The 26,368-nt window shown below is 43.4% G+C and overlaps 1 protein-coding gene across 3 annotated transcripts in view; it reads right to left on the reverse strand.

Moving 5' to 3' along the window:
• The window catches only part of BTBD9 (BTB domain containing 9), a 143,216-nt gene that overhangs the window by 16,090 nt on the left and 100,758 nt on the right, over positions 1–26,368 (reverse strand). For all 3 annotated transcript variants that reach the window (XM_077282026.1, XM_077282024.1, XM_077282025.1), the window contains one exon: positions 18,529–18,636. In XM_077282026.1, coding sequence (XP_077138141.1) covers positions 18,529–18,636 — 108 coding nt within the window. The remainder of the gene's footprint in view (positions 1–18,528; positions 18,637–26,368) is intronic.

Genomic DNA, 26,368 nt, shown 5'->3' on the forward strand with positions numbered 1-26,368 from the left:
GTGGGCTGTGCAATACACTGCGTGGGCTGTGCAATACACTGCGTGGGCTGTGCAATACACTGCGTGGGCTGTGCAATACACTGCGTGGGCTGTGCAATACACTGCGTGGGCTGTGCAATACACTGCGTGGGCTGTGCAATACACTGCGTGGGCTGTGCAATACACTGCGTGGGCTGTGCAATACACTGCGTGGGCTGTGCAATACACTGCGTGGGCTGTGCAATACACTGCGTGGGCTGTGCAATACACTGCGTGGGCTGTGCAATACACTGCGTGGGCTGTGCAATACACTGCGTGGGCTGTGCAATACACTGCGTGGGCTGTGCAATACACTGCGTGGGCTGTGCAATACACTGCGTGGGCTGTGCAATACACTGCGTGGGCTGTGCAATACACTGCGTGGGCTGTGCAATACACTGCGTGGGCTGTGCAATACACTGCGTGGGCTGTGCAATATACTGCGTGGGCTGTGCAATATACTGCGTGGGCTGTGCAATGTAATACGTGAGCTGTGCAATGTAATACGTGGGCTGTGCAATGTAATACGTGGGCTGTGCAATGTAATACGTGGGCTGTGCAATGTAATACGTGGGCTGTGCAATGTACTGCGTGGGCTGTGCAATGTACTGCGTGGGCTGTGCAATGTACTATGTGGGCTGTGCTATATACTACGTGGGCTGTGCTATATACTATGTGGGCTGTGCTATATACTGCATGGGCTGTGCTATATACTATGTGGGCTGTGCAATTTACTACGTGGGCTGTGTTATACGCTAAGTGGGCTGTGTTATACACTTCGTGGCGTGTTATACACTACGTGGGCTGTGTTATACACTACGTGGGCTGTGTTATACACTACGTGGGCTGTGTTATACACTACGTGGGCTGTGTTATACACTACGTGGGCTGTGTTATACACTACGTGGGCTGTGTTATACACTACGTGGGCTGTGTTATACACTACGTGGGCTGTGTTATACACTACGTGGGCTGTGTTATACACTACGTGGGCTGTGTTATACACTACGTGGGCTGTGTTATACACTACGTGGGCTGTGTTACATACTGCGTGCGTGGGCAGTTATATACTATGTGAGCTGTGTTATATGCTACGTGGGCGGTTATAAACTACGTGGCTGTGCTATATGCTATGTGGGCTGTTATACACTCCGTGGGCTGTGCTATATACTCCGTGGGCTGTGCTATATACTCCGTGGCTGGGCAATATACTACGTGGGCTGGGCAATATACTACGTGGGCTGTGCAATATAGTACGTGGGCTGTGCTATTTACTACGTGGGCTGTTATATACTACATGGCCGGCCACGGACAATCAGCGACAGGCGCAGTCAGGCCGCGAATTGGCGCGGGATTTGAACCACGCTTCGCTAACTGGTCGCGGCCGGCCGAATCTTGTGTATTCAATGTATTATTCTAAAATCTTCATAAATAAACTACATACATATTCTAGAATTTGAAAACACAAAAAAGCACAGTAAAACCAAAACCACTCTGTTGCAAAAAAAAAAAAAAAAAAAAAAAAATTACAGTGGACAGCAAGTGCTAGTAAAAAGATGGAAAAAACAGGGTATTTGGTTGATACGTTTTTTGCAAAAAATGTATATTAAGCCGCTGTACCAATCGCCAAGGTATACCCATATCACAGCAGTCCTAACTAATGAATGTAATCCCTATCTGATGTATTTAAAACCTGGTCATATGTACAATACCTGTATGAGCAGGATTCAGAAAAGGAATGTCCATGTGGACACGTTGGACAGAACGGCTCCTGTGCGCACAGCTCAAAAAAAGAGGGGTGGAGGCCTCCCCAGTCTTGTAGAAACAAGAAAACAATTATGTAGAACCAGAACACATGAGCTGCGCGCACAGTGAACAAGCCAGTAAAGACATGTTCACACCACCAAGAGACTTGAAAACACAAAAAAGCACAGTAAAACCAAAACCACTCTGTTGCAAAAAAAAAAAAAATTACAGTGGACAGCAAGTGCTAGTAAAAAAATGGAAAAAACAGGGTATTTGGTTGATAAGTTTTTTGCAAAAAATGTATATTAAGCCGCTGTACCAATCGCCAAGGTATACCCCAAGGTTTTACTGTGCTTTTTTGTGTTTTCAAGTCTCTTGGTGGTGTGAACATGTCTTTACTGGCTTGTTCACTGTGCGCGCAGCTCATGTGTTCTGGTTCTACATAACTGTTTTCTTGTTTCTACAAGACTGGGGAGGCCTCCACCCCTCTTTTTTTGAGCTGTGCGCACAGGAGCCGTTCTGTCCAACGTGTCCACATGGACATTCCTTTTCTGAATCCTGCTCATACAGGTATTGTACATATGACCAGGTTTTAAATACATCAGATAGGGATTACATTCATTAGTTAGGACTGCTGTGATATGGGTATACCTTGGCGATTGGTACAGCGGCTTAATATACATTTTTTGCAAAAAACGTATCAACCAAATACCCTGTTTTTTTCCATCTTTTTACTAGCACTTGCTGTCCACTGTAATTTTTTTTTTTTTTTTTTGCAACAGAGTGGTTTTGGTTTTACTGTGCTTTTTTGTGTTTTCAAGTCTCTTGGTGGTGTGAACATGTCTTTACTGGCTTGTTCACTGTGCGCGCAGCTCATGTGTTCTGGTTCTACATATTCTAGAATACCTGATGCGTTAGAATCGGGCTACTATCTAGTAGTAGTTATATTCTTGTACAAAAGGGCAGTGTAATAGTAGATATATTCTTGTACATAGGGGGCAGTATTATAGTAGATATATTCTTGTACATAGGAGCAGTATTATAGTAGTTATATTCTTGTACATAGGGGCAGTATTATAGTAGTTATATTCTTGTACATAGGAGCAGTATTATAGTAGTTATATTCTTGTACATAGGAGCAGTATTATAGTAGTTATATTCTTGTACATAGGGGCAGTATTATAGTAGTTATATTCTTATATATAGGAGCAGTATTATAGTAGTTATATTGTTGTACATAGGAGCAGCATTATAGTAGTTATATTCTTGTACATAGGAGCAGTATTATAGTAGTTATATTCTTGTACATAGGGGCAGTATTATAGTAGTTATATTCTTGTACATAGTGGCAGTATTATAGTAGTTATATTCTTGTACATAGGAGCAGTATTATAGTAGTTATATTCTTGTACATAGGGGCAGTATTATAGTAGTTATATTCTTGTACATAGGAGCAGTATTATAGTATATTCTTGTACATAGGGGCAGTATTATAGTAGTTATATTCTTGTACATAGGAGCAGTATTATAGTAGTTATATTCTTGTACATAGGGGCAGTATTATAGTAGTTATATTCTTGTACATAGGAGCAGTATTATAGTATATTCTTGTACATAGGGGCAGTATTATAGTAGTTATATTCTTGTACATAGGAGCAGTATTATAGTAGTTATATTCTTGTACATAGGGGCAGTATTATAGTAGTTAGATTCTTGTAAATAGGGGGCAGTATTATAGTAGTTATATTCTTGTACATAGGGGCAGTATTATAGTAGTTATATTGTTGTACATAGGAGCAGTATTATAGTAGTTATATCCTTGTACATAGGGGGCAGTATTATAGTAGTTATATTCTTGTACATAGGAGCAGTATTATAGTAGTTATGTTCTTGTACATAGGAGCAGTATTATAGTAGTTATATTCTTGTACATAGGGGCAGTATTATAGTAGTTATATTGTTGTACATAGGAGCAGTATTATAGTAGTTATATTGTTGTACATAGGAGCAGTATTATAGTAGTTATATTCTTGTACATAGGGGCAGTATTATAGTAGTTATATTCTTGTACATAGGGGCAGTATTATAGTAGTTATATTCTTGTACATAGGAGCAGTATTATAGTAGTTATATTCTTGTACATAGGGGCAGTATTATAGTAGTTATATTCTTGTACATAGGAGCAGTATTATAGTAGTTATATTCTTGTACATAGGGGCAGTATTATAGTAGTTATATTCTTGTACATAGGGGCAGTATTATAGTAGTTATATTCTTGTACATAGGGGCAGTATTATAGTAGTTATATTCTTGTACATAGGAGCAGTATTATAGTAGTTATATTCTTGTACATAGGGGCAGTATTATAGTAGTTATATTCTTGTACATAGGGGCAGTATTATAGTAGTTATATTCTTGTACATAGGGGCAGTATTATAGTAGTTATATTCTTGTACATAGGAGCAGTATTATAGTAGTTATATTCTGGTACATATGAGCAGTATTATAGTAGTTATATTCTTGTACATAGGGGCAGTATTATAGTAGTTATATTCTGGTACATATGAGCAGTATTATAGTAGTTATATTCTTGTACATAAGGAGCAGTATTATAGTAGTTATATTCTTGTACATAGGAGCAGTATTATAGTAGTTATATTCTTGTACATAGGGGCAGTATTATAGTAGTTATATTCTTGTACATAGGGGGCAGTATTATAGTAGTTATATTGTTGTACATAGGGGCAGTATTATAGTAGTTATATTCTTGTACATAGGGGCAGTATTATAGTAGTTATATTCTTGTACATAGGGGGCAGTATTATAGTAGTTATATTCTTGTACATAGGAGCAGTATTATAGTAGTTATATTCTTGTACATAGGAGCAGTATTATAGTAGTTATATTCTTGAACATAGGAACAGTATTATAGTAGTTATATTCTAGTGCATAGGGGCAGTATTATAGTAGTTATATTCTTGTACATAGAAGCAGTATTATAGTAGTTATATTCTTGAACATAGGAACAGTATTATAGTAGTTATATTCTTGTACATAGGGGCAGTATTATAGTAGTTATATTCTTGTACATAGGGGGCAGTATTATAGTAGTTATATTCTTGTACATAGGAGCGGTATTATAGTAGTTATATTCTTGTACATAGGGGCAGTATTATAGTAGCTATATTCTTGTACATAGGAACAGTATTATAGTAGTTATATTCTTGTACATAGGGGCAGTATTATAGTAGTTATATTCTTGTACATAGGAGCAGTATTATAGTAGTTATATTCTTGTACATAGGGGCAGTATTATAGTAGTTATATTCTTGTACATAGGAGCAGTATTATAGTAGTTATATTCTTGTACATAGGGGGCAGTATTATAGTAGTTATATTCTTGTACATAGGGGCGGTATTATAGTAGGTCTGGATATGCCAGTAGTATAATAGATTATGTGAGAATCAGCTGAAGATGAGCGTTTAATTCAAGGTTTCCCTGTAAGACGCAGATACAAGTTTCAGGTAAACCAATTCGCTGGAGGAAAAATATTCCATTAAATGTAATAATTCTTTACCAATACAACAGAAACCGACTGCCAAGTGCCGACTGTGTAACAGCGACCAAAGAAAGTGCGTCCTCATTACCGCATAATACCTGGAAGCGGAGAGGATTCTAAGACTCTGTCAGAAAATTTCAGCAGCACTCGAGGATATTTGTGATAGGAGAGAGAACAATAGTAATGGAGATTGACTATGGGAAGCCGGCGGCGGTGGGTGAGAGGGGCGCGCTGTGCAATAGATGCTCGCGGCTCTTCTATACCATCCAGAAAACAGATTCACACACAATGAGCCGCGAGCAGACACCAATATGCAAACAATCTCAGATCCAATATACAGCGGATAACACAGGCTCAATATCCGGCACCAACCATTGTACGGTCACCCATGACACATTCACAGCTCGTAACTGACACTCACAGACGAAAGAACACAAAACACTGTCATGAAAGAGAAGCAGCGCACAATGGGCTCCACTCCCCAAACAATAAAGGGACACACTGTGCCAGCATGAAAGCCACAATATCCACTGCATTATGTACCCGCTTATTACTAAATCTACTGAGCAGAGGAGTAATCGAGAGAAAAGCAAGAACGAGCGGGAAAAGAATAGAGAACGACTAAAAGATGATATCCATTCATAAAAAAACAAAACCGGCAGCTCAAAAATATACTGCCCACCACTATAATACTGCCCCTATGTACAAGAATATAACTACTATAATACTGCTCCTATGTGCAAGAATATAACTACTATAATACTGCTCCTATGTACAAGAACATAACTAATATAATACTGCTCCTATGTACAAGAATATAACTACTATAATTGTTGTGAATTTGGATTCTGGGCTCCCCCGGTGGCCGCTTGTGGAATTGGACTTGTCATCCTCTTTCCTGTTTCACCTGGTTCCATCAGTAGTGGGTGTCGCTATTTAAGCTCATTTCTCTGGTGGTTTCTTGCCGGTCAACAATGTTATCTGATGCCTCTCAGTGCTTGTTCCTGCTTCTGACAACTACTAGATAAGTTGGACTTTTGTCCATGTTTCATTTTGCCTATTTGTTCCAGTTCACAGCTGAAGTTTTGTTACTGTGTCTGGAAAGCTCTCGTTGATCAGGGATTGCTACTCTGGCGTTATGAGTTAATGCCAGAGTTTAAGGTAATCTCTGGATGGTGTTTTGTTAGTGTTTTTCTGCTGACCATGAAAGTATACTATCTGTCTTCTGCTATCTAGTAAGCGGACCTCAAATTTGCTAAGACTATTTTCCTGCTGCGTTTGTTGTTTCATCTGAACTCACCGTCATTATATGTGGGGGGCTACTGTCTTCTTTGGAATATTTCTCTAGAGGTGAGCCAGGTCTTATATTTCCCTCTGCTAGCTATTTAGGTCTTAGGCCAGAGCTGGGCATCTAGCGATAAATAGGAAATGCTACCTGGCTATTTCTAGTTGCGCGGCAGGCTTAGTTCATGGTCAGTATAGTTCCATCTTCCGAGAGCTTGTCCCTCTATAGGCTTGCTATGATCTCTGCCTGCAGAGATCATGACAGTTTGACCGGCCAATAAAGTGTTAAAGACCCAGGTTGAGAAAGGAGAGTTATAAGAAGTCTGCTGGAATTTTTTTTTTTTTTTTTTCCTCCAGTCTGCCTTGCTGCAGTCTTTTTTCTCTCTCTCCTCCTAATCTCTGTATGGCTCTGTGTGCACCTGACAATAATGGATCTCCAGAGTGTAACTGCGGGTTTGAATAATCTCATCACGAAAGTACAAAATTTACAAGATTTTGTGGTACATGCTCCGGTATCTGAGCCGAGAATTCCTTTGCCGGAGTTCTTCACAGGGAATAGAGCTAGCTTCCAGAATTTCCGAAATAATTGTAAGCTTTATTTGTCCCTGAAGTCTCGTTCAGCTGGAGACCCTGCTCAGCAGGTTAGGATTGTGATTTCCTTGCTCAGGGGTGACCCTCAAGATTGGGCCTTCTCATTGCCAGCAGGGGATCCTGCGTTACGCGATGTGGATGCGTTTTTTCTGGCCTTGGGCTTGCTTTATGAGGAACCTCATTTGGAACTTCAGGCAGAAAAAACTTTGATGGCACTATCTCAGGGGCAAGACGAAGCTGAAGTTTTCTGCCAAAAATTCCGTAAATGGTCTGTGCTTACTCAGTGGAATGAGTGCGCCTTGGCGGCAACTTTCAGAGAAGGTCTCTCTGATGCCGTTAAGGATGTTATGGTGGGGTTCCCTGTGCCTGCAGGTCTGAATGAGTCCATGACAATGGCTATTCAGATTGATAGGCGTCTGCGGGAGCGCAAACCGGTGCACCATCTGGCGGTGTCTATGGAAAAGACGCCAGAAAGTATGCAGTGTGATAGAATTCTGTCCAGGAGCGAGCGACAGAATTTTAGACGGAAGAATGGATTGTGTTTCTATTGTGGGGATTCTACTCATGTTATATCAGCATGCTCTAGGCGTACAAAGAAGCTTGATAAGTCTGTTTCCATTGGCACCATTCAGTCTAAGTTTATTTTGTCTGTAACCCTGATTTGCTCTTTGTCATCCATTGCCACGGACGCCTATGTTGACTCTGGCGCCGCTCTGAGTCTTATGGATTGGTCCTTTGCCAATCGTTGTGGTTTTGATTTAGAGCCTTTGGAGACTCTTATTCCTCTGAAGGGGATTGACTCCACCCCATTGGCTAATAATAAACCACAATACTGGACACAAGTAACCATGTGTATCAATCCGGATCACCAGGAGATTATTCGTTTCCTGGTGCTGTATAATTTACATGACGATTTGGTACTGGGATTGCCATGGTTGCAGTCTCACAACCCAGTCTTGGACTGGAGAGCAATGTCTGTGTTGAGCTGGGGATGTAAGGGTATTCATGGGGACTTACCTTTGGTTTCTATTTCGTCGTCCATTCCCTCTGAAGTCCCTGAGTTCCTCTCTGATTATCAAGACGTCTTTGACGAACCCAAGCTTGGGTCGTTACCTCCGCACCGTGAGTGCGATTGTGCCATAGATTTGATACCGGGTTGTAAATATCCAAAGGGTCGTTTGTTTAATCTGTCTGTGCCGGAACATGCTGCTATGCGGGAATATATAAAGGAGTCTTTGGAAAAGGGACATATTCGTCCATCTTCTTCTCCCTTGGGAGCTGGGTTTTTCTTTGTCTCAAAAAAAGACGGCTCTTTGAGACCATGTATTGATTATCGGCTTCTGAATAAGATCACTGTTAAGTATCAATACCCATTGCCATTGCTTACTGATTTGTTTGCTCGTATAGAGGGTGCTAAGTGGTTCTCTAAAATTGATCTTCGTGGGGCGTATAATTTGGTGCGGATCAGGCAGGGGGATGAGTGGAAGACCGCATTTAATACGCCCGAGGGCCACTTTGAGTATTTGGTCATGCCTTTTGGTCTTTCTAATGCCCCTTCAGTTTTCCAGTCTTTTATGCATGATATTTTCCGCGATTTTCTGGATAAATTTATGATAATATATCTGGATGATATTCTGATTTTTTCTGATGACTGGGACTCTCATGTCCAGCAGGTCAGGAGAGTTTTTCAGGTTCTGCGGTCTAATTCTTTATGTGTGAAGGGGTCTAAGTGCGTTTTTGGGGTCCAGAAAATTTCCTTTTTGGGGTATATTTTTTCTCCCTCTTCCATTGAGATGGATCCCGTCAAGGTGCAAGCTATTTGTGACTGGACTCAGCCCTCCTCTCTTAAGGGTCTTCAGAGATTTTTGGGCTTTGCCAACTTTTACCGCCGATTTATTGCTGGTTTTTCGGATGTCGTTAAACCACTGACTGATTTGACCAGACAAGGCGCTGATGTTGCTAATTGGTCCCCTCATGCTGTAGAGGCCTTTCAGGAGCTTAAGCGCCGTTTTGCCTCTGCCCCTGTGTTGCGTCAGCCTGATGTGAATCTGCCTTTTCAGGTTGAGGTTGACGCTTCGGAGATCGGAGCTGGGGCAGTGTTGTCGCAGAAAGGTTCCGACTGCTCCGTCATTAGGCCTTGTGCCTTCTTTTCTCGCAAATTTTCGCCCGCAGAGCGGAATTATGATGTTGGGAATCGGGAGCTTTTGGCCATGAAGTGGGCGTTTGAGGAGTGGCGCCATTGGCTCGAGGGGGCTAGGCATCAGGTGGTGGTATTGACTGACCACAAAAATTTGATTTATCTTGAGACTGCCAGACGCCTGAATCCTAGACAGGCGCGCTGGTCTTTATTTTTTTCTCGCTTTAATTTTGTGGTGTCATACCTACCGGGTTCTAAGAATGTTAAGGCAGATGCCCTTTCTAGGAGTTTTGACCCGGACTCTCCTGGTAATTCTGAACCCACAGGTATCCTTAGGGAGGGAGTAATTTTGTCGGCCGTTTCTCCTGATCTGCGGCGGTCCTTGCAAGGGTTTCAGGCGGATAGACCGGATCGTTGTCCGCCTGATAGACTGTTTGTTCCGGATGATTGGACCAGCAGAGTCATCTCTGAGGTACATTCTTCTGCATTGGCAGGTCATCCCGGAATTTTTGGTACCAGGGATTTGGTGGCAAGATCCTTCTGGTGGCCTTCCCTGTCACGAGATGTGCGAGTCTTTGTGCAGTCATGTGACGTTTGTGCTCGGGCCAAGTCTTGTAGTTCTCGGGCTAGCGGACTGCTGTTGCCCTTGCCTATTCCTAAGAGGCCTTGGACACACATCTCGATGGATTTTATTTCAGATCTGCCTGTTTCCCAGAAGATGTCTGTCATCTGGGTGGTCTGTGACCGTTTCTCTAAAATGGTCCATTTGGTTCCTCTGCCCAAGTTGCCTTCTTCTTCTGAGTTGGTTCCTCTGTTTTTTCAGAATGTTGTCCGATTGCACGGTATTCCTGAGAATATTGTTTCTGACAGAGGTACCCAATTTGTGTCTAGATTTTGGCGGGCATTCTGTGCTAGGATGGGCATAGATTTGTCTTTTTCATCTGCTTTTCACCCTCAGACTAATGGCCAGACCGAGCGGACTAATCAGACCCTTGAGACATATCTGAGGTGTTTTGTCTCTGCTGACCAGGATGATTGGGTTGCTTTTTTGCCATTGGCAGAGTTCGCCCTCAATAATCGGGCCAGCTCTTCCACCTTGGTGTCCCCGTTTTTCTGTAATTCGGGGTTTCACCCTCGATTTTCCTCCGGTCAGGTGGAATCCTCGGATTGTCCTGGAGTGGATGCGGTGGTGGAGAGATTGCATCACATCTGGGGGCAGGTTATGGACAATTTGAAGTTGTCCCAGGAGAAGACTCAGCGTTTTGCCAACCGTCATCGTCGTGTTGGTTCTCGGCTTTGTGTTGGAGATTTGGTGTGGTTGTCTTCTCGTTTTGTCCCTATGAGGGTCTCTTCTCCTAAGTTTAAACCTCGGTTCATCGGCCCTTATAGAATATTGGAGATTCTTAATCCTGTTTCTTTCCGTTTGGACCTCCCTGCGTCCTTTTCCATTCATAACGTTTTTCATCGGTCGTTATTGCGCAGGTATGAGGTACCTGTTGTACCTTCAGTTGAGCCTCCTGCTCCGGTGTTGGTTGAGGGTGAGTTGGAGTACGTTGTGGAGAAAATTTTGGACTCTCGTGTTTCCAGACGGAGACTCCAGTATCTGGTCAACTGGAAGGGTTACGGCCAGGAGGATAATTCTTGGGTCAATGCATCTGATGTTCATGCTTCTGATCTTGTTCGTGCCTTCCATAGGGCTCATCCTGGTCGCCCTGGTGGATCTGGTGAGGGTTCGGTGCCCCCTCCTTGAGGGGGGGGTACTGTTGTGAATTTGGATTCTGGGCTCCCCCGGTGGCCGCTTGTGGAATTGGACTTGTCATCCTCTTTCCTGTTTCACCTGGTTCCATCAGTAGTGGGTGTCGCTATTTAAGCTCATTTCTCTGGTGGTTTCTTGCCGGTCAACAATGTTATCTGATGCCTCTCAGTGCTTGTTCCTGCTTCTGACAACTACTAGATAAGTTGGACTTTTGTCCATGTTTCATTTTGCCTATTTGTTCCAGTTCACAGCTGAAGTTTTGTTACTGTGTCTGGAAAGCTCTCGTTGATCAGGGATTGCTACTCTGGCGTTATGAGTTAATGCCAGAGTTTAAGGTAATCTCTGGATGGTGTTTTGTTAGTGTTTTTCTGCTGACCATGAAAGTATACTATCTGTCTTCTGCTATCTAGTAAGCGGACCTCAAATTTGCTAAGACTATTTTCCTGCTGCGTTTGTTGTTTCATCTGAACTCACCGTCATTATATGTGGGGGGCTACTGTCTTCTTTGGAATATTTCTCTAGAGGTGAGCCAGGTCTTATATTTCCCTCTGCTAGCTATTTAGGTCTTAGGCCAGAGCTGGGCATCTAGCGATAAATAGGAAATGCTACCTGGCTATTTCTAGTTGCGCGGCAGGCTTAGTTCATGGTCAGTATAGTTCCATCTTCCGAGAGCTTGTCCCTCTATAGGCTTGCTATGATCTCTGCCTGCAGAGATCATGACATATAATACTGCCCTATATATATACAAGAATATAACTACTATAATACTGCTCCTTATGTACAAGAATATAACTACTATAATACTGCCCCTATGTACAAGAATATAACTACTATAATACTGCTCCTATGTGCAAGAATATAACTACTATAACACTGCGCCTATGTACAAGAATATAACTACTATAATACTGCTCCTATGTACAAGAATATAACTACTATAATACTGCTCCTATGTACAAGAATATAACTACTATAATACTGCCCTATATATATACAAGAATATAACTACTATAATACTGCCCCTATGTACAAGAATATAACTACTATAATACTGCTCCTATGTGCAAGAATATAACTACTATAATACTGCTCCTATGTACAAGAATATAACTACTATAATACTGCCCCTATGTACAAGAATATAACTACTATAATACTGCCCCTATGTACAAGAATATAACTACTATAATACTGCCCCTATGTACAAGAATATAACTACTATAATACTGCTCCTATGTACAAGAATATAACTACTATAATACTGCTCCTATGTACAAGAATATAACTACTATAATACTGCTCCCTATGTACAAGAATATAACTGCTATAATACTGCTCCTATGTACAAGAATATAACTACTATAACACTGCTCCTATGTACAAGAATATAACTACTATAATACTGCTCCTATGTACAAGAATATAACTACTATAATACTGCCCCTATGTACAAGAATATAACTACTATAATACTGCCCCTATGTACAAGAATATAACTACTATAATACTGCTCCTATATACAAGAATATAACTACTATAATACTACCCTATATATATACAAGAATATAACTACTATAATACTGCCCCTATGTACAAGAATATAACTACTATAATACTGCCCCTGTGTACAAGAATATAACTATAATACTACTCATATGTACAGGAACATTACTATAATACTGCCCCCTATGTACAAGAATATAACTACTATAATACTGCCCTATATATATACAAGAATATAACCACTATAATACTGCTCCTTATGTACAAGAATATATCTACTATAATACTGCTCCTTATGTACAAGAATATAACTACTATAATACTGCCCCTATGTACAAGAATATATCTACTATAATACTGCTCCTATGTACAAGAATATAACTACTATAATACTGCCCTATATATATACAAGAATATAACCACTATAATACTGCTCCTTATGTACAAGAATATATCTACTATAATACTGCTCCTTATGTACAAGAATATAACTACTATAATACTGCTCCTATGTAGAAGAATATAACTACTATAATACTGCCCCTATGTACAAGAATATAACTGCTATAATACTGCCCCTATGTGCAAGAATATAACTACTATAATACTGCTCCTATGTACAAGAATATAACTGCTATAATACTGCTTCTATGTATAATAATATAACTACTATAATACTGCCCCTATGTACAAGAATATAACTACTATAATACTGCTCCTATGTACAAGAATATAACTACTATAATACTGCCCCTATGTACAAGCATATAACTACTATAATACTGCTCCTATGTACAAGAATATAACTACTATAATACTGCCCCTATGTACAAGAATATAACTACTATAATACTGCTCCTATGTACAAGAATATAACTACTATAATACTGCCCCTATGTACAAGAATATAACTGCTATAATACTGCTCCTTATGTACAAGAATATAACTACTATAATACTGCCCCTATGTACAAGAATATAACTACTATAATACTGCTCCTATGTACAAGAATATAACTACTATAATACTGCCGCTATGTACAAGAATATAACTACTATAATACTGCACCTATGTACAAGAATATAACTACTATAATACTGCCCCCTATGTACAAGAATATAACTGCTATAATACTGCCCCTATGTGCAAGAATATAACTACAATAATACTGCCCCTATGCACAAGAATATAACTACTATAATACTGCTCCTATGTACAAGAATATAACTACTATAATACTGCCCCTATGTACAAGAATACAACTACTATAATACTGCTCCTATGTACAAGAATATAACTACTATAATACTGCTCCTATGTACAAGAATATAACTGCTATAATACTGCCCCTATGTACAAGAATATAACTACTATAATACTGCTCCTATGTACAAGAATATAACTACTATAATACTGCCCCCTATGTACAAGAATATAACTACTATAATACTGCCCCTATGTACAAGAATATAACTACTATAATACTGTTCCTATGTACAAGAATATAACTACTATAATACTGCACCTATGTACAAGAATATAACTACTATAATACTGCTCCTATGTACAAGAATATAACTACTATAATACTGCCCCTCTGTACAAGAATATATCTACTATAATACTGCTCCTATGTACAAGAATATAACTACTATAATACTGCCCCTATGTACAAGAATATATCTACTATAATACTGCTCCTTATGTACAAGAATATAACTACTATAATACTGCCCCTATGTACAAGAATATAACTACTATAATACTGCTCCTATGTACAAGAATATAACTACTATAATACTGCCCCTATGTACAAGAATATAACTGCTATAATACTGCCCCTATGTACAAGAATATAACTACTATAATACTGCCCCTATGTACAAGAATATATCTACTCATACTCGTGCATCTCACAAAATTAGACTATCATCAAGAAGTGAATTTATTTCAGCTCTTCAATACAAATAGTTAATCTCCTATATTCTATAGAGTCATTACACACACAGTGATCTATTTCACGTGTTTATTTCTGTTAATGTTGATGATTATGGCTTACAACCAATGAAAACCCAAAAAAGTCATTATCTCAGTAAATTAGAATATTTTTATAAGACCAGCTTGAAAAATGATTGTAAAATCTGGAATGTTCCCTACTAAAATGTATGATCAGTAAATGCCCTCAGTACTTGGTCGGGTTCCTTTTGCATCAATTACTGCATCAATGCGGCGTGGCATGGAGGCGATCAGCCTGTGGCGCTGCTGAGGGGTTATGGAAGCCCAGGTTGCTTTGATAGCAGCCTTCAGCTCATCTGCTTGTTGGGTCTGGTGTCTCTCATCTTTCTCTTGACAATACTCCATAGATTCTCTATGGGGTTTAGGTCAGGTGAGTTTGCTGCCAATCAAGCCCAGTGATACTGTTGTTTTTACACCAGGTATTGGTACTTTTGGCAGTGTGGACAGGGGCCAAGTCCTGCTGGTGAATGACATTTCCATCTCCAAAAAGCTTGTAGGCAGAGGGAAGCATGAAGGGCTCTACAATGTCCTGGTAGACGGCTGCGCTGACTTTGGTCTTGATAAAGCACAGTGGACCTACACCAGCAGATGACATGGCTCCCCAAACCATCACTGATAGTGGAGACTTCACACCAGACCTCCAGCAGCTTGGATTGTGGACTCCACTCTTCCTCCAGACTCTGGGACCTTGGACCACTGACAACAGTCCGGTTCTTTTCTCCTTGGCCCAGGTAAGACGCTTCTGGCGTTGTCTATTGGTCATGAGTGGCTGACACAAGGAATGTGACACTTGTAGCCCATGTCCTGGAGACGTCTGTGTGTGGTGAAGCAATGACTCCAGCAGCAGTCCGCTCCTTGTGAATCTCCCCCACATTACTGAATGGCCTTTTCTTAACAATCCTTTCCAGGCTGCGGTTATCCCGGTTGCTTGTGCACCTTTTTCTACCACACTTTTTCCTTCCACTCCACTTTCCATTAATATTCTTGGATACAGCACTCTGTGAACAGCCGGCTTCTTTACCAATGACCTTTTGTGGCTTCCCCTCGTTGTGGAGTGTGTCAGTGACGACATCTGTCAGTCAGCAGTCTTCCCCATGATTGTGGAGCTACTGTCACAGACTAACGGACCTTTATAAACACTTAGGCGCTTCTACAAGTGATTATTGCTAATTATTCTAATTTACTGAGATGACTTTTGGGTTTTCATTGGCTGCAAGCCATAATCATCGACATTAACAGAAATAAACACGTGAAATCGATCACTCTGTGTGTAATGACTCTATAGAATATAGGAGATTCACTTTTTGTATTTTAGAACTGAAATAAATTAACTCTTTGATGATGATATAATTTAGTGAGAGGCTCCTGTATCTTCTACCATAGTAGATTCTTGGATGAATATGACTCCTTTACCCCGGACATTTCGGGTACATGAGACGCAGTTGTGCACGGAGGGAAACGTCCATATTTATAGTATCTACAGTGACATAATGAATGTCATTAGACTTTATAATGAGGAATTCTTCCTTTAGCAGCTGGATCCGGACGTCGTCTTGGCTCAGTATCTGTATCTCTCGCCATCTCGGGATGTGCAGTCACTGACACTTATCGTATGTGATCATTAATCACAGCGTTTTCCTTATGTCAGGGTTCAGGGATGGTTTCACGTTTGCTTCCCTTCCCGTACTCGCAGTTAGTGGACTAGAATAACCATCTTTACAGCCAGAACTGAAAACCTCTCCTTCTCCTTGTGCTTCTCGGAGCTGATGGTTTGGTACAATTGCATGCGGCCTACACAATCCTTTATGCTGTAAACAGTCTTGGTACAAGGAGAGATAAAACGCTGTGATGTGTCCACAATGTGGCCGATATAAGCGGCAGGAGAGCTGCGTACCCGGAGCGCTCGCCCTGCAGACGTGTTTTCCGCAGTTCTCCGGGGCGATGCCTTACAATGGAGGCTGTTATTAGCTACAAGGGAAAGGTTATGAGCCGGAGCGGTGGGGTGTGATTACCGCTCGCCTCTCGCTACTTACAGCTCAGACAGCTCGTTTTATAAGACATTAGTGCGATACGGGCGGCGAAGGCGCCAAAGAAAAAAGAAAACATATCCGAGTTTGCCCTTTAAGAAGAAGAAAAGGAAGAGACGTCTTAACTGTCATCACAGGTGAAGGCGAAGAATAAATCTCAGCTCGGCATTTAAAGGGATGACAGCGACATTGGCGCGGGTCGCTAATTGGCTTCTATTAAGGAGTTAGAGCCGGTAATGAACGGCATGACGGCTTCTGCGGCTGACGTAGGACAGGATGGGCTGTCCACGAGAGAAGTGTTCACACCGGTGCAGGTAACAGTACAGGAAGACAGCGTGCCGAATAACAAGTCTCCACGTCCGCCTGCGCCTTGATGAGCGGCCTAACTCTGTCATGGCGGCGTCAGCCGGAATCCATCACATCCGCTGTAACCTTTATCAGCCGGGACTGGAATTAGACGCTAATAGGTGCTGTCTAATAGGCGCTAAGTGCGGCCGGGCTAAGAGCGGCAAGAGGTACATGACACATGCGAGAGACGAAAAGGCCGACCGTGTCACCTGACAGCGCCATGGCCAACGAGACATGCCCCGAAATGCTAAAATCATCAGCAAATCGCACAGAGGCGATGAGGGGAAGTTACTGCACTGATGGCGGCAGCTCGGTATCAAGACCTGGGGGTCACCGGACTCCTGAAGGGTCACATCCCTAACACGACCCCAGGACTCCCGAAGGGTCGCATCCCCAACATGACCCCAAGACTCCCAAAGGGTCACATCCCCAACATGACCCCAAGACTCCCGAAGGGTCACATCCCCAACATGACCCCAAGACTCCCGAAGGGTCACATCCTCAACACGACACCAGGACTCCCAAAGGGTCACATCCCCAACACGACACCAGGACTCCCAAAGAGTCGCATCCCCAACACGACCCCAGGACTCCCCAAGGGTTGCATCCCCAACACGACCCTAGGACTCTCTCCCAAAGAGTCGCATCCCCAACACGACCCCGGGACTCCCGAAGGGTCGCATCCCCAACACAACCCCAGGACTCCCGAAGGATCGCATCCCAAACACGACCCTAGGACTCCCGAAGGGTCACATCCCCAACACGATGTCAGGACTCCCGAAGGGTCACATCCCCAACACGACCCCAGGACTCCCAAAGAGTTGCATCCCCAACACGACCCCAGGACTCCCCAAGGGTTGCATCCCCAACACGACCCTAGGACTCTCTCCCAAAGAGTCGCATCCCCAACACGACCCCGGGACTCCCGAAGGGTCGCATCCCCAACACAACCCCAGGACTAATGAAGAGTCACATCCCCAAAACTCCCGAAGGGTCACATCCCCAACACAGATCCCTACTTACTGGGCATGAGCTGGGTGTGCCTCTTTAATTCATGGCGGTATATGAAAGCGCCACAACACTGTCACCTGCAGTCTAATGGGGGTACTGCAGCCACAAACGTTTTTTGAACATAATAATGAAATGAAGAGTAATACTAATAACACAAAGATTAACCCCTTAACCCACTACATCTCTCCGTCATGGAGCGGGTTGAGGAGTCGCGTTAGCCCAAGTTCACATGGCCGTACTTCATAGTCTGTATAGGAACCGCAATGCTGCCAGGACTGACCCGTCCTGTTCCTCCAGCCATCCCGGAACATATAAGGCAGGGAGTTCAGGTCCGGAGCCCTGGGGTCAGTTCTTATACAGAACGTAAGACACGCCTGTCTGAACACGGCCTTACACAGCAGCGATCGGCGCCAAGATCACAGGCTCACATCCAAGGGGAATAAAAAATAAGTAAAAAGCTGCGCAGTCACCGATCAATGCTGCCGGCCCGTCCTGTGGGGCGATAATAATGCGCAGTATTGGAGGATTACCTGCAGGGAACCTTCGTGCGGTCGGCCACCATCGTCCACTGCTGCTGGTTTGTCGACACCTCGATGTAGTAGCTGTAACTTCGGTCGTCACAATCCCACAGTAACAATCTATGAAATAACGATGGAGGCTGATTAGTCAGTGAGCGGCGGGAGCGCGGAGACGTCCGTGTGGCCATATGACATTGTGCTCTTATAGGACACTATCACATTAGATCAGATTCTCTGTAGACATGAGCGAATATCGCCAGCTCCCTCCTTATTAGGCTCGCTAATAGCGCTTACCGAATAGATGCAGCGGGAACCCGGATACCTGGAGTGCTCCCGATAATCAAGTGCCCGGCGCAGAGGCGGCTTGTGTCGCGGCCGTGTGACCGTCACAATACAGGCTCTCCATGCATGTGATATGCCTGTCGCACAGCCGCGACACATGCAGCCGTGGAGCCGAACAGCTGATTATCGGAGCGCTCCAGGTATCCGGGTTCCCGCTGCAGCTATTCAGTAAGCGCTATTAGCAAGCTGAATAAGGAGGGAGCCGACAATATTCGCTCATGTCTAATTTTTTCTGCTGTAGGCGGACGGCTGATCGGAGCCGTCCCAGTATTGCTGCGCTTGTGTTAATGGCGCCATCACTGTATGATCAGGATCCGCGTGCCAGCCCTGCCAGGACATGAGCACACGTTATAAGACATGTATAGCCCTGCCAGGACCTGAGCACATGTTATAGGACATGTACAGCCCTGCCAGGACCTGAGCACACGTTATAGGACATGTACAGCCCTGCCAGGACCTGAGCGTACGTTATAGGACATGTACAGCCCTGCCAGGACCTGAGCACACGTTATAGGACATGTACAGCCCTGCCAGGACCTGAGCACACGTTATAGGACATGTACAGCCCCGCCAGGACCTGAGCGCACGTTATAGGACATGTACAGCCCTGCCAGTACCTGAGCGTACGTTATAGGACATGTACAGCCCTGCCAGGACCTGAGCACACGTTATAGGACATGTACAGCCCTGCCAGGACCTGAGCACACGTTATAGGACATGTACAGCCCCGCCAGGACCTGAGCACACGTTATAGGACATGTACAGCCCCGCCAGGACCTGAGCACACGTTATAGGACATGTACAGCCCTGCCAGGACCTGAGCACACGTTATAGGACATGTACAGCCCCGCCAGGACCTGAGCGCACGTTATAGGACATGTAGAGCCCTGCCAGGACATGAGCACACGTTATAGGACATGTACAGCCCTGCCAGGACCAGAGCGCACGTTATAGGACATGTACAGCCCTGCCAGGACCTGAGCTCACATTATAGGACATGTACAGCCCTGCCAGGACCTGAGCTCACGTTATAGGACATGTCAGCCCTGCCAGGACCTGAGCACACGTTATAGGACATGTACAGCCCTGCCAGGACCAGAGCGCACGTTATAGGACATGTAGTACAGCCCTGCCAGGACCTGATCGCACGCTATAGGACATGTACAGCCCTGCCAGGACCTGAGCTCACATTATAGGACATGTACAGCCCTGCCAGGACCTGAGCTCACGTTATAGGACATGTATAGCCCTGCCAGGACCTGAGCACACGTTATAGGACATGTACAGCCCTGCCAGGACCTGAGCACACGTTATAGGACATGTACAGCTCTGCCAGGACCTGAGCTCACATTATAGGACATGTACAGCCCTGCCAGGACCTGAGCTCACGTTATAGGACATGTATAGCCCTGCCAGGACCTGAGCACACGTTATAGGACATGTACAGCCCTGCCAGGACCTGAGCACACGTTATAGGCCATGTAAAGCCCTGCCAGGACCTGAGCACACGTTATAGGACATGTACAGCCCTGCCAGGACCTGAGCACACGTTATAGGACATGTACAGCTCTGCCAGGACCTGATCACACGCTATAGGACATGTACAGCCCTGCCAGGACCTGAGCACACGTTATAGGACATGTACAGCCCTGCCAGGACCTGAGCGCACGTTATAGGACATGTACAGCCCTGCCAGGACCTGAGCACACGCTATAGGACATGTCAGCCGTGGAAGCCGCTGCCGCCTGCAGACAGCGCACAGATCACAACACGGCACCTTTTATTTACCCCATCCCTGGGTACTTTCCACTAATGCACAAACTACCTGTAGTAGCTGCAGCCCCCATTACAACCACCGATATGACAGAAACCAGTGATACAACCTGTGATACAACTGGAAACCAGTGATGCAAGAGGCTCCACATTTAGCAGCTGAAGACGTTACAACCAGCGGCCGCTGATACAAGCGCACTACCTGCCAACAATAGCACTTCCCAAAGTAAGCGGCACCTGCTGTTACCACCGACAACCCCTGAAAGTAACACCGCTACCTTTTAAAGCCCTTGTACAAGTGTCGGCTCCTGTAACACCGATGCCGTCTATTACACCATAATCTCCAACAACACCGCAGCCGCCTTTTACACCGCCACCTAATACCATATATACAGGTAATCTCTCCGATATTAATACATTATTAGTGCATATGTCACCACTCCCTGGTCCACCATTGCCCTCTCCAGTAATACTGGGACACTACTCCGGACCCCCTCATTTCATTTTCCCCCTCAATGTATGTATTGAGGCAGGCAGGTCCCATCTGTGTACACACCTATTAGGCAGTGACCCCGCCGGTGACGATCCCCCTCCTCTGATATCAGTGATGTGACATCTCCCACCTGCAGTCCTCCCGTCCCCATCCACCAGCCGTTTCCTGCTCCTTCCATATTGTGATCAGGAATAAAGACGAGGACGGGAGAATATGTAAACTACATTCTGGCTAAATACTCTTGTTGATGAGATTCCTTTGATCATCGGATCGACTGTGCAGCGAAGGACTCGGGTTTTTAAAGGAAATAATGGGGGAAAGTGAAGCAGCAGATGCACAATGCGCCGGTCGGGTTTCAGAAGTGGCGAGGACGCAGTTTCACGTCGTATGATTAGAAGGAATCCGCCCGTCGCTGCCGAGTAGCATTAAAGCCGCTTTGTAGAACGTTCCGTCCGGGCTCTGATCTCACATTAAAGCCAGCAGCTTGTCTCACCAGCACGGGGCCACGCGAACCACGGAGGCTGCAGAGCCGCCCGAGCAGCTCCAGAAACGCAGACCAGAAGCTAACACACTCCGTATGTATCTACAACATTATCTGTAAACTCCAAGGGAACAAATGCAACTAAACATGTGAAGGAAGCTTCGTACACAGTGGTAAAGTGCCTCCTTACAAGAGATGGTAAATACGGCGCAAACTATGCACAATTTATCACTGGTGTCTGTGGAAACTCAATGTGGGAGGGATAGTCCCTGTGGGTCATGTTTTTAGTGCAGTAAAATCTCATAATGCATGAAAAAATAGCGCAAAAATTAGTGAAGTGACTCTTCTCTGCAAGCGCCAGGTATAAAATGTGCAGTGTAGCTGTGTATCCAGCTCTAAGGTGAAATAGAACACTACAAAAAAACAGCAGTAAGAAATACATTATTGAGCAGCACTTACTATAAAGAAGCAGCAGCCTGACCAAAATTACACAGCAGAACTGCTGAATAGTGTAGCTGTGAATCCAGCTGTTAGTAAGATAAAACACTGAAATGCAGAAGAAGCATGGAGGACATTTTTCAGCAGTAATGACCAGTGTGGCTGTGAATATGGGGTGAAATAAAACACTTACTAGAAAGCAGTAGAATGCAGGCTAAGAATTAGCAGTACTGAGCAATGTAGCAGTGAATCCAGCTCTGATGTTTAAGAATACTACAAAGCAACAGCAACATAAAGGACGTTAAACAGCAGTACTAAGCAGCGTAGTTGTGAATCCAGATCCATCACCTGCCTCATTGCATGTTTCACCCTGATCCTCATTTCAGGACATTTTAATTATTGTTTACCTACATAAATAAAAAAAATCATTTATACAATAAGATTTTTTTAAAAAAATTAACTTATTTTGATTTCCATTCTTCTGCAGCCTTGATGTATCAGAGTATAAAAAAATCAGAAAAGAAGATTGTTCAGGAGAAGAGGGGCAAGAGTCACAGAGCAGAGAATGAGCCGACATCGGATCACTGGTAGCTCATTCTGCTAAGTGATAAAGGATATAGTGTAGAGATGAGGGTTACAGATCAGAGGACGAACTCACTGACTGATCACTGGTAACAATCGTCTTCTATGTACAGTGCAAACCGAAGAAGTAGCTCACTGGTTGACCATTCTGCAGCCTGCTATGTACTGAGATACATAAAGGATGATGAAGGAAAATGCCCCAAAATGTATAATAAAGCACATTACAAAAATTATTTTACACCAAAATACATTAAAAAATATTCATTCCCGAAGCCGATGACAAATGTGGGCCATACCATATAGTTTTCTCTTCTTCCTGCCACTTCATGGCTGGTAAAAATGGTGCAAGTCCTACCAATTTTTCGTATTTTATGATAATTCCTCCATAAATCAATGTATTGAACTAATGTGCATCAATATTTTAGTCTGCAATCTGTTGGGGACACTAAAAAGATATCAATGGATTCATTGTAGCTGCATTAGGGCTTAGGAATTTTGGGGAAATATCTTTGAACAGGGACAACCTCAGTCTCACAATGGACGCCTCCTTAAGACTATACAGTCACCCTACAAGGAGTCCAAGACAAGTCTGTGGTGCAGGGGAATACAGAATTAGCAGCTTTGGCGCCACCGGCACAGTCGCCTCTGATCAGAACCTCCGGGGTTCTCCATGTTAATCCAGTTAGAGTTAATCATTGTAGAAATGACTGATTTGTTGACCGCACCTCAAAAAAATTCCGCAGACTTCGGAAGGACGGTTCTGTCCTACTCCTCACGCCATGCAAAAGTCACAACAGACGCCAGAGCCTTTACATCTACTCCGATCCACAGATGCAGAGGGAGGTCCATCTGTCAGGAACATGAGGTATTTCATTGTGTATTATCACGCACACTGAGCTCTGCTAAGTCCCTTAAAGCTGAGCCAACACGCTGCAGGCCATCCCGACTCCCTCTCTTCTCACTCTGCCTGCTTGTGTGTGTGTGAAAACTAAACCCCTCATTTCTCCCACCCAAAATAATTTTTATTGCTTTTAGCTGCAAATAGCAGACATCTCCCTAAAACTACTCATTGCCCCTCCCATCGAATACCAGCCAAAACTGGTGTAGAAGTCCTGAGTTCCTTTGTTCTATTAACATGATATATATGGGCACTGACCCGGGCTAGAAATATACGAATTACATATTCCGGATATCCCTCGATAGATCTATCTCTCACTGAAACCGCTAGAAGCTAAGCACAATGAGTGCAAAGAGTGGATTTCTTCGTAAGCAGGTCATTTAATTAATCCGTATTTACACTAAAAAGAATCGCCCCGACGTGGTGCACCTCGTGATCCTGGGGAATTTATTATATGAGGTTCATACAGCGAGATATGCATAAAAATAGTTTTCATACTCTAAGTAAAGGGGAGGCATCAGCCCCTAAGTGATGTCACCACAGGGGGATTGCCTGGTTTTAGGGCTGTGAGATAACTTAGTGGGACAGCGGTTTGCAGGGTCTTTTGTCCGGGGGTCTAGCTGCTATAGAGAGGGGTGTTATGTATCTGGATATATGCTCACCCTTCCCCCCCAGCACACGGCTGCCATGATGATGCCATGAGATAATGACCTGTAAGTTCTCTTTTTAATGTTAATCCTTTTTTTATTTGTAATCTGTAATGTACACATGATTTTGTCTTCTTTATAATATCTTTTATACTATGTAAACACTGCCTACCTTTTTATGGAGTAAAATACATAATTTACCAGCTTGTCTCTCTCTGCTCTTTAAACGAACTGTCGCTTCCTCTGAAGTGAATTATGCTACTGATTTGGGTTGACTCCGGACCCGTTAACCCTTGTGGAATCGGAGCTGGTGGCAGCATACTTTGTTCTGTGCGATTGGGAATCTTTGTAGCGACAGCGGCGTTGATAATTATTGTTCCCGCCTGAGTGGGAGTAGTTATATTGCCCTCGCTGCAGCATGCCCAATAGCCAGTACATAGCAGGCAGCCTTTCTGGCGACTAATTACCCTATGTGCAGTACGTAGTCTGACCTGAGGATAAAGGGGGCGCCAGAGAGCTGCAAGTTCCAAACCGGAACTGGGATATAGATAACTCCCCTTCAGAAGGAACCAGGGGCAACCAAACTACCCCGGTTCGTGAAAAATTGGTGTGAGTAGTGGGGACGATAAAGGTATCCTCCTCAGGATCCCTGACATATTGTTGGCAGCACGGTGGCATCCGTGACACCATCCATTGTGCAAGACTATAATCTCTCCAACCTTGACAGCACAATGGACACCGGCCGACCTGTAGATGAACAAATGTAGCACTGAGCCACAAGTTACAGGTGTCCAGTCTGAAGAGTCGATAATGTCTCCGGGTTTGTGGCATCTTCTTAAACTGTCTTGCAATCGTGAAAACATGTTTTCCCCCTCCTGAGCTCGGAGCGAAACACACAACACCAATCAACGCTCGTCGGGTGCAGGATGTTGTCCTCTCTCTCTAAACTTTAGTGTACAACTTTGTGTTTTTGCCGTTTTAGTCCGTATAAAACGAGATGTGAAGGTCTGTGGGGAGCGACATGTTTAACCGTCGAGCGAATTTATTCTGCGTAAGCTTCACCCCGGCCAAGATTCTGCCAGTTACCTCCATGAATATTCAGAAATTCACATTAGGCAGAAGGGCCAAGTGCTGTGGTGCGATCTCTAATCCTTCACAATATATATTCCGAACAAGCGCAAATCTGGGGGGAATTGATGAGCGGATGGATGCAACTTCACTCACAAATAAACCGCCCATCGGAAGATGCATATACTGGTGCATGGGGGACCCAGAGCACAAAACGTGTGTCTGCCTCCATATTTACTGCATGTACAATAATATAAGAGGTTGTCACTGAACCACCCATTTTACTACGGTTACTTAGTAAAGCTGGAAGAGTTGTTAAAGTTCTGTCAATTTAATTGCTGTGAATGAGTAATATTGAGGGTATGGAACTCCACATATGGAATTAAAACTCTGCCCAGGTTGCTAAGGTCATTTAGGGATAGAAGAAGTTGCCACTTTTCCACCCACATCACTAAAGTTACTGGGCAGAAATAATGAGTAGTAATCAAAAATGAGTAATATAAGAGGCTGTCACAGCCTCACCCATATTATTAAAGTTACTTAGTAGAGGTTAAAGAGTTAAATACTTATCAAACCATGGCACATGTAGCTAAATTTAATACAGAGTAATACGAGAGGCTGTCGCAGCCCCACCAATGTCAACGACTAATGGGACTTCAGCTCTGCCCATTTTGCTAGCATCAGTAATTAGGGATACGAGAAGTTGTCACTCTTCTACCCACATTACTAAAGTTACTGGGTAGAGATATTAAATAGTCAAAGCCCTAACCAAGTAATCAATAAACATTAGTTGGAGCGGCTGTCACAGCCCCACCCATATTATTTAAGTTACTTAGTAGAAGTTGAAGAGTTATCAAACCCTTGCCCAAGTAATTAAATTGAATAAGGAGTAATATGAAAGGTTTTCACAGACGCACCCATGTTACTAAAGTTACTTAGTAAAGATGGAAGAGCTGACAAAATCTCTCCTATGTAATTAGGATAATTAGTAGTGATGTGACAGATTAAGTCACACCTATGTTAATAAATAACTTTGTAAAACTAGAAGAGTTGTGAGATCCCTGTCCTTTTAACTAGGGTCAATAAGAAATAATGCAAGAGATTATCTTATCTGTACCTGTATTACTAAA

Source organism: Ranitomeya variabilis, chromosome 2 (assembly GCF_051348905.1).
Source record: "Ranitomeya variabilis isolate aRanVar5 chromosome 2, aRanVar5.hap1, whole genome shotgun sequence".
In the NCBI taxonomy this organism is placed as follows: domain Eukaryota; kingdom Metazoa; phylum Chordata; class Amphibia; order Anura; family Dendrobatidae; genus Ranitomeya; species Ranitomeya variabilis.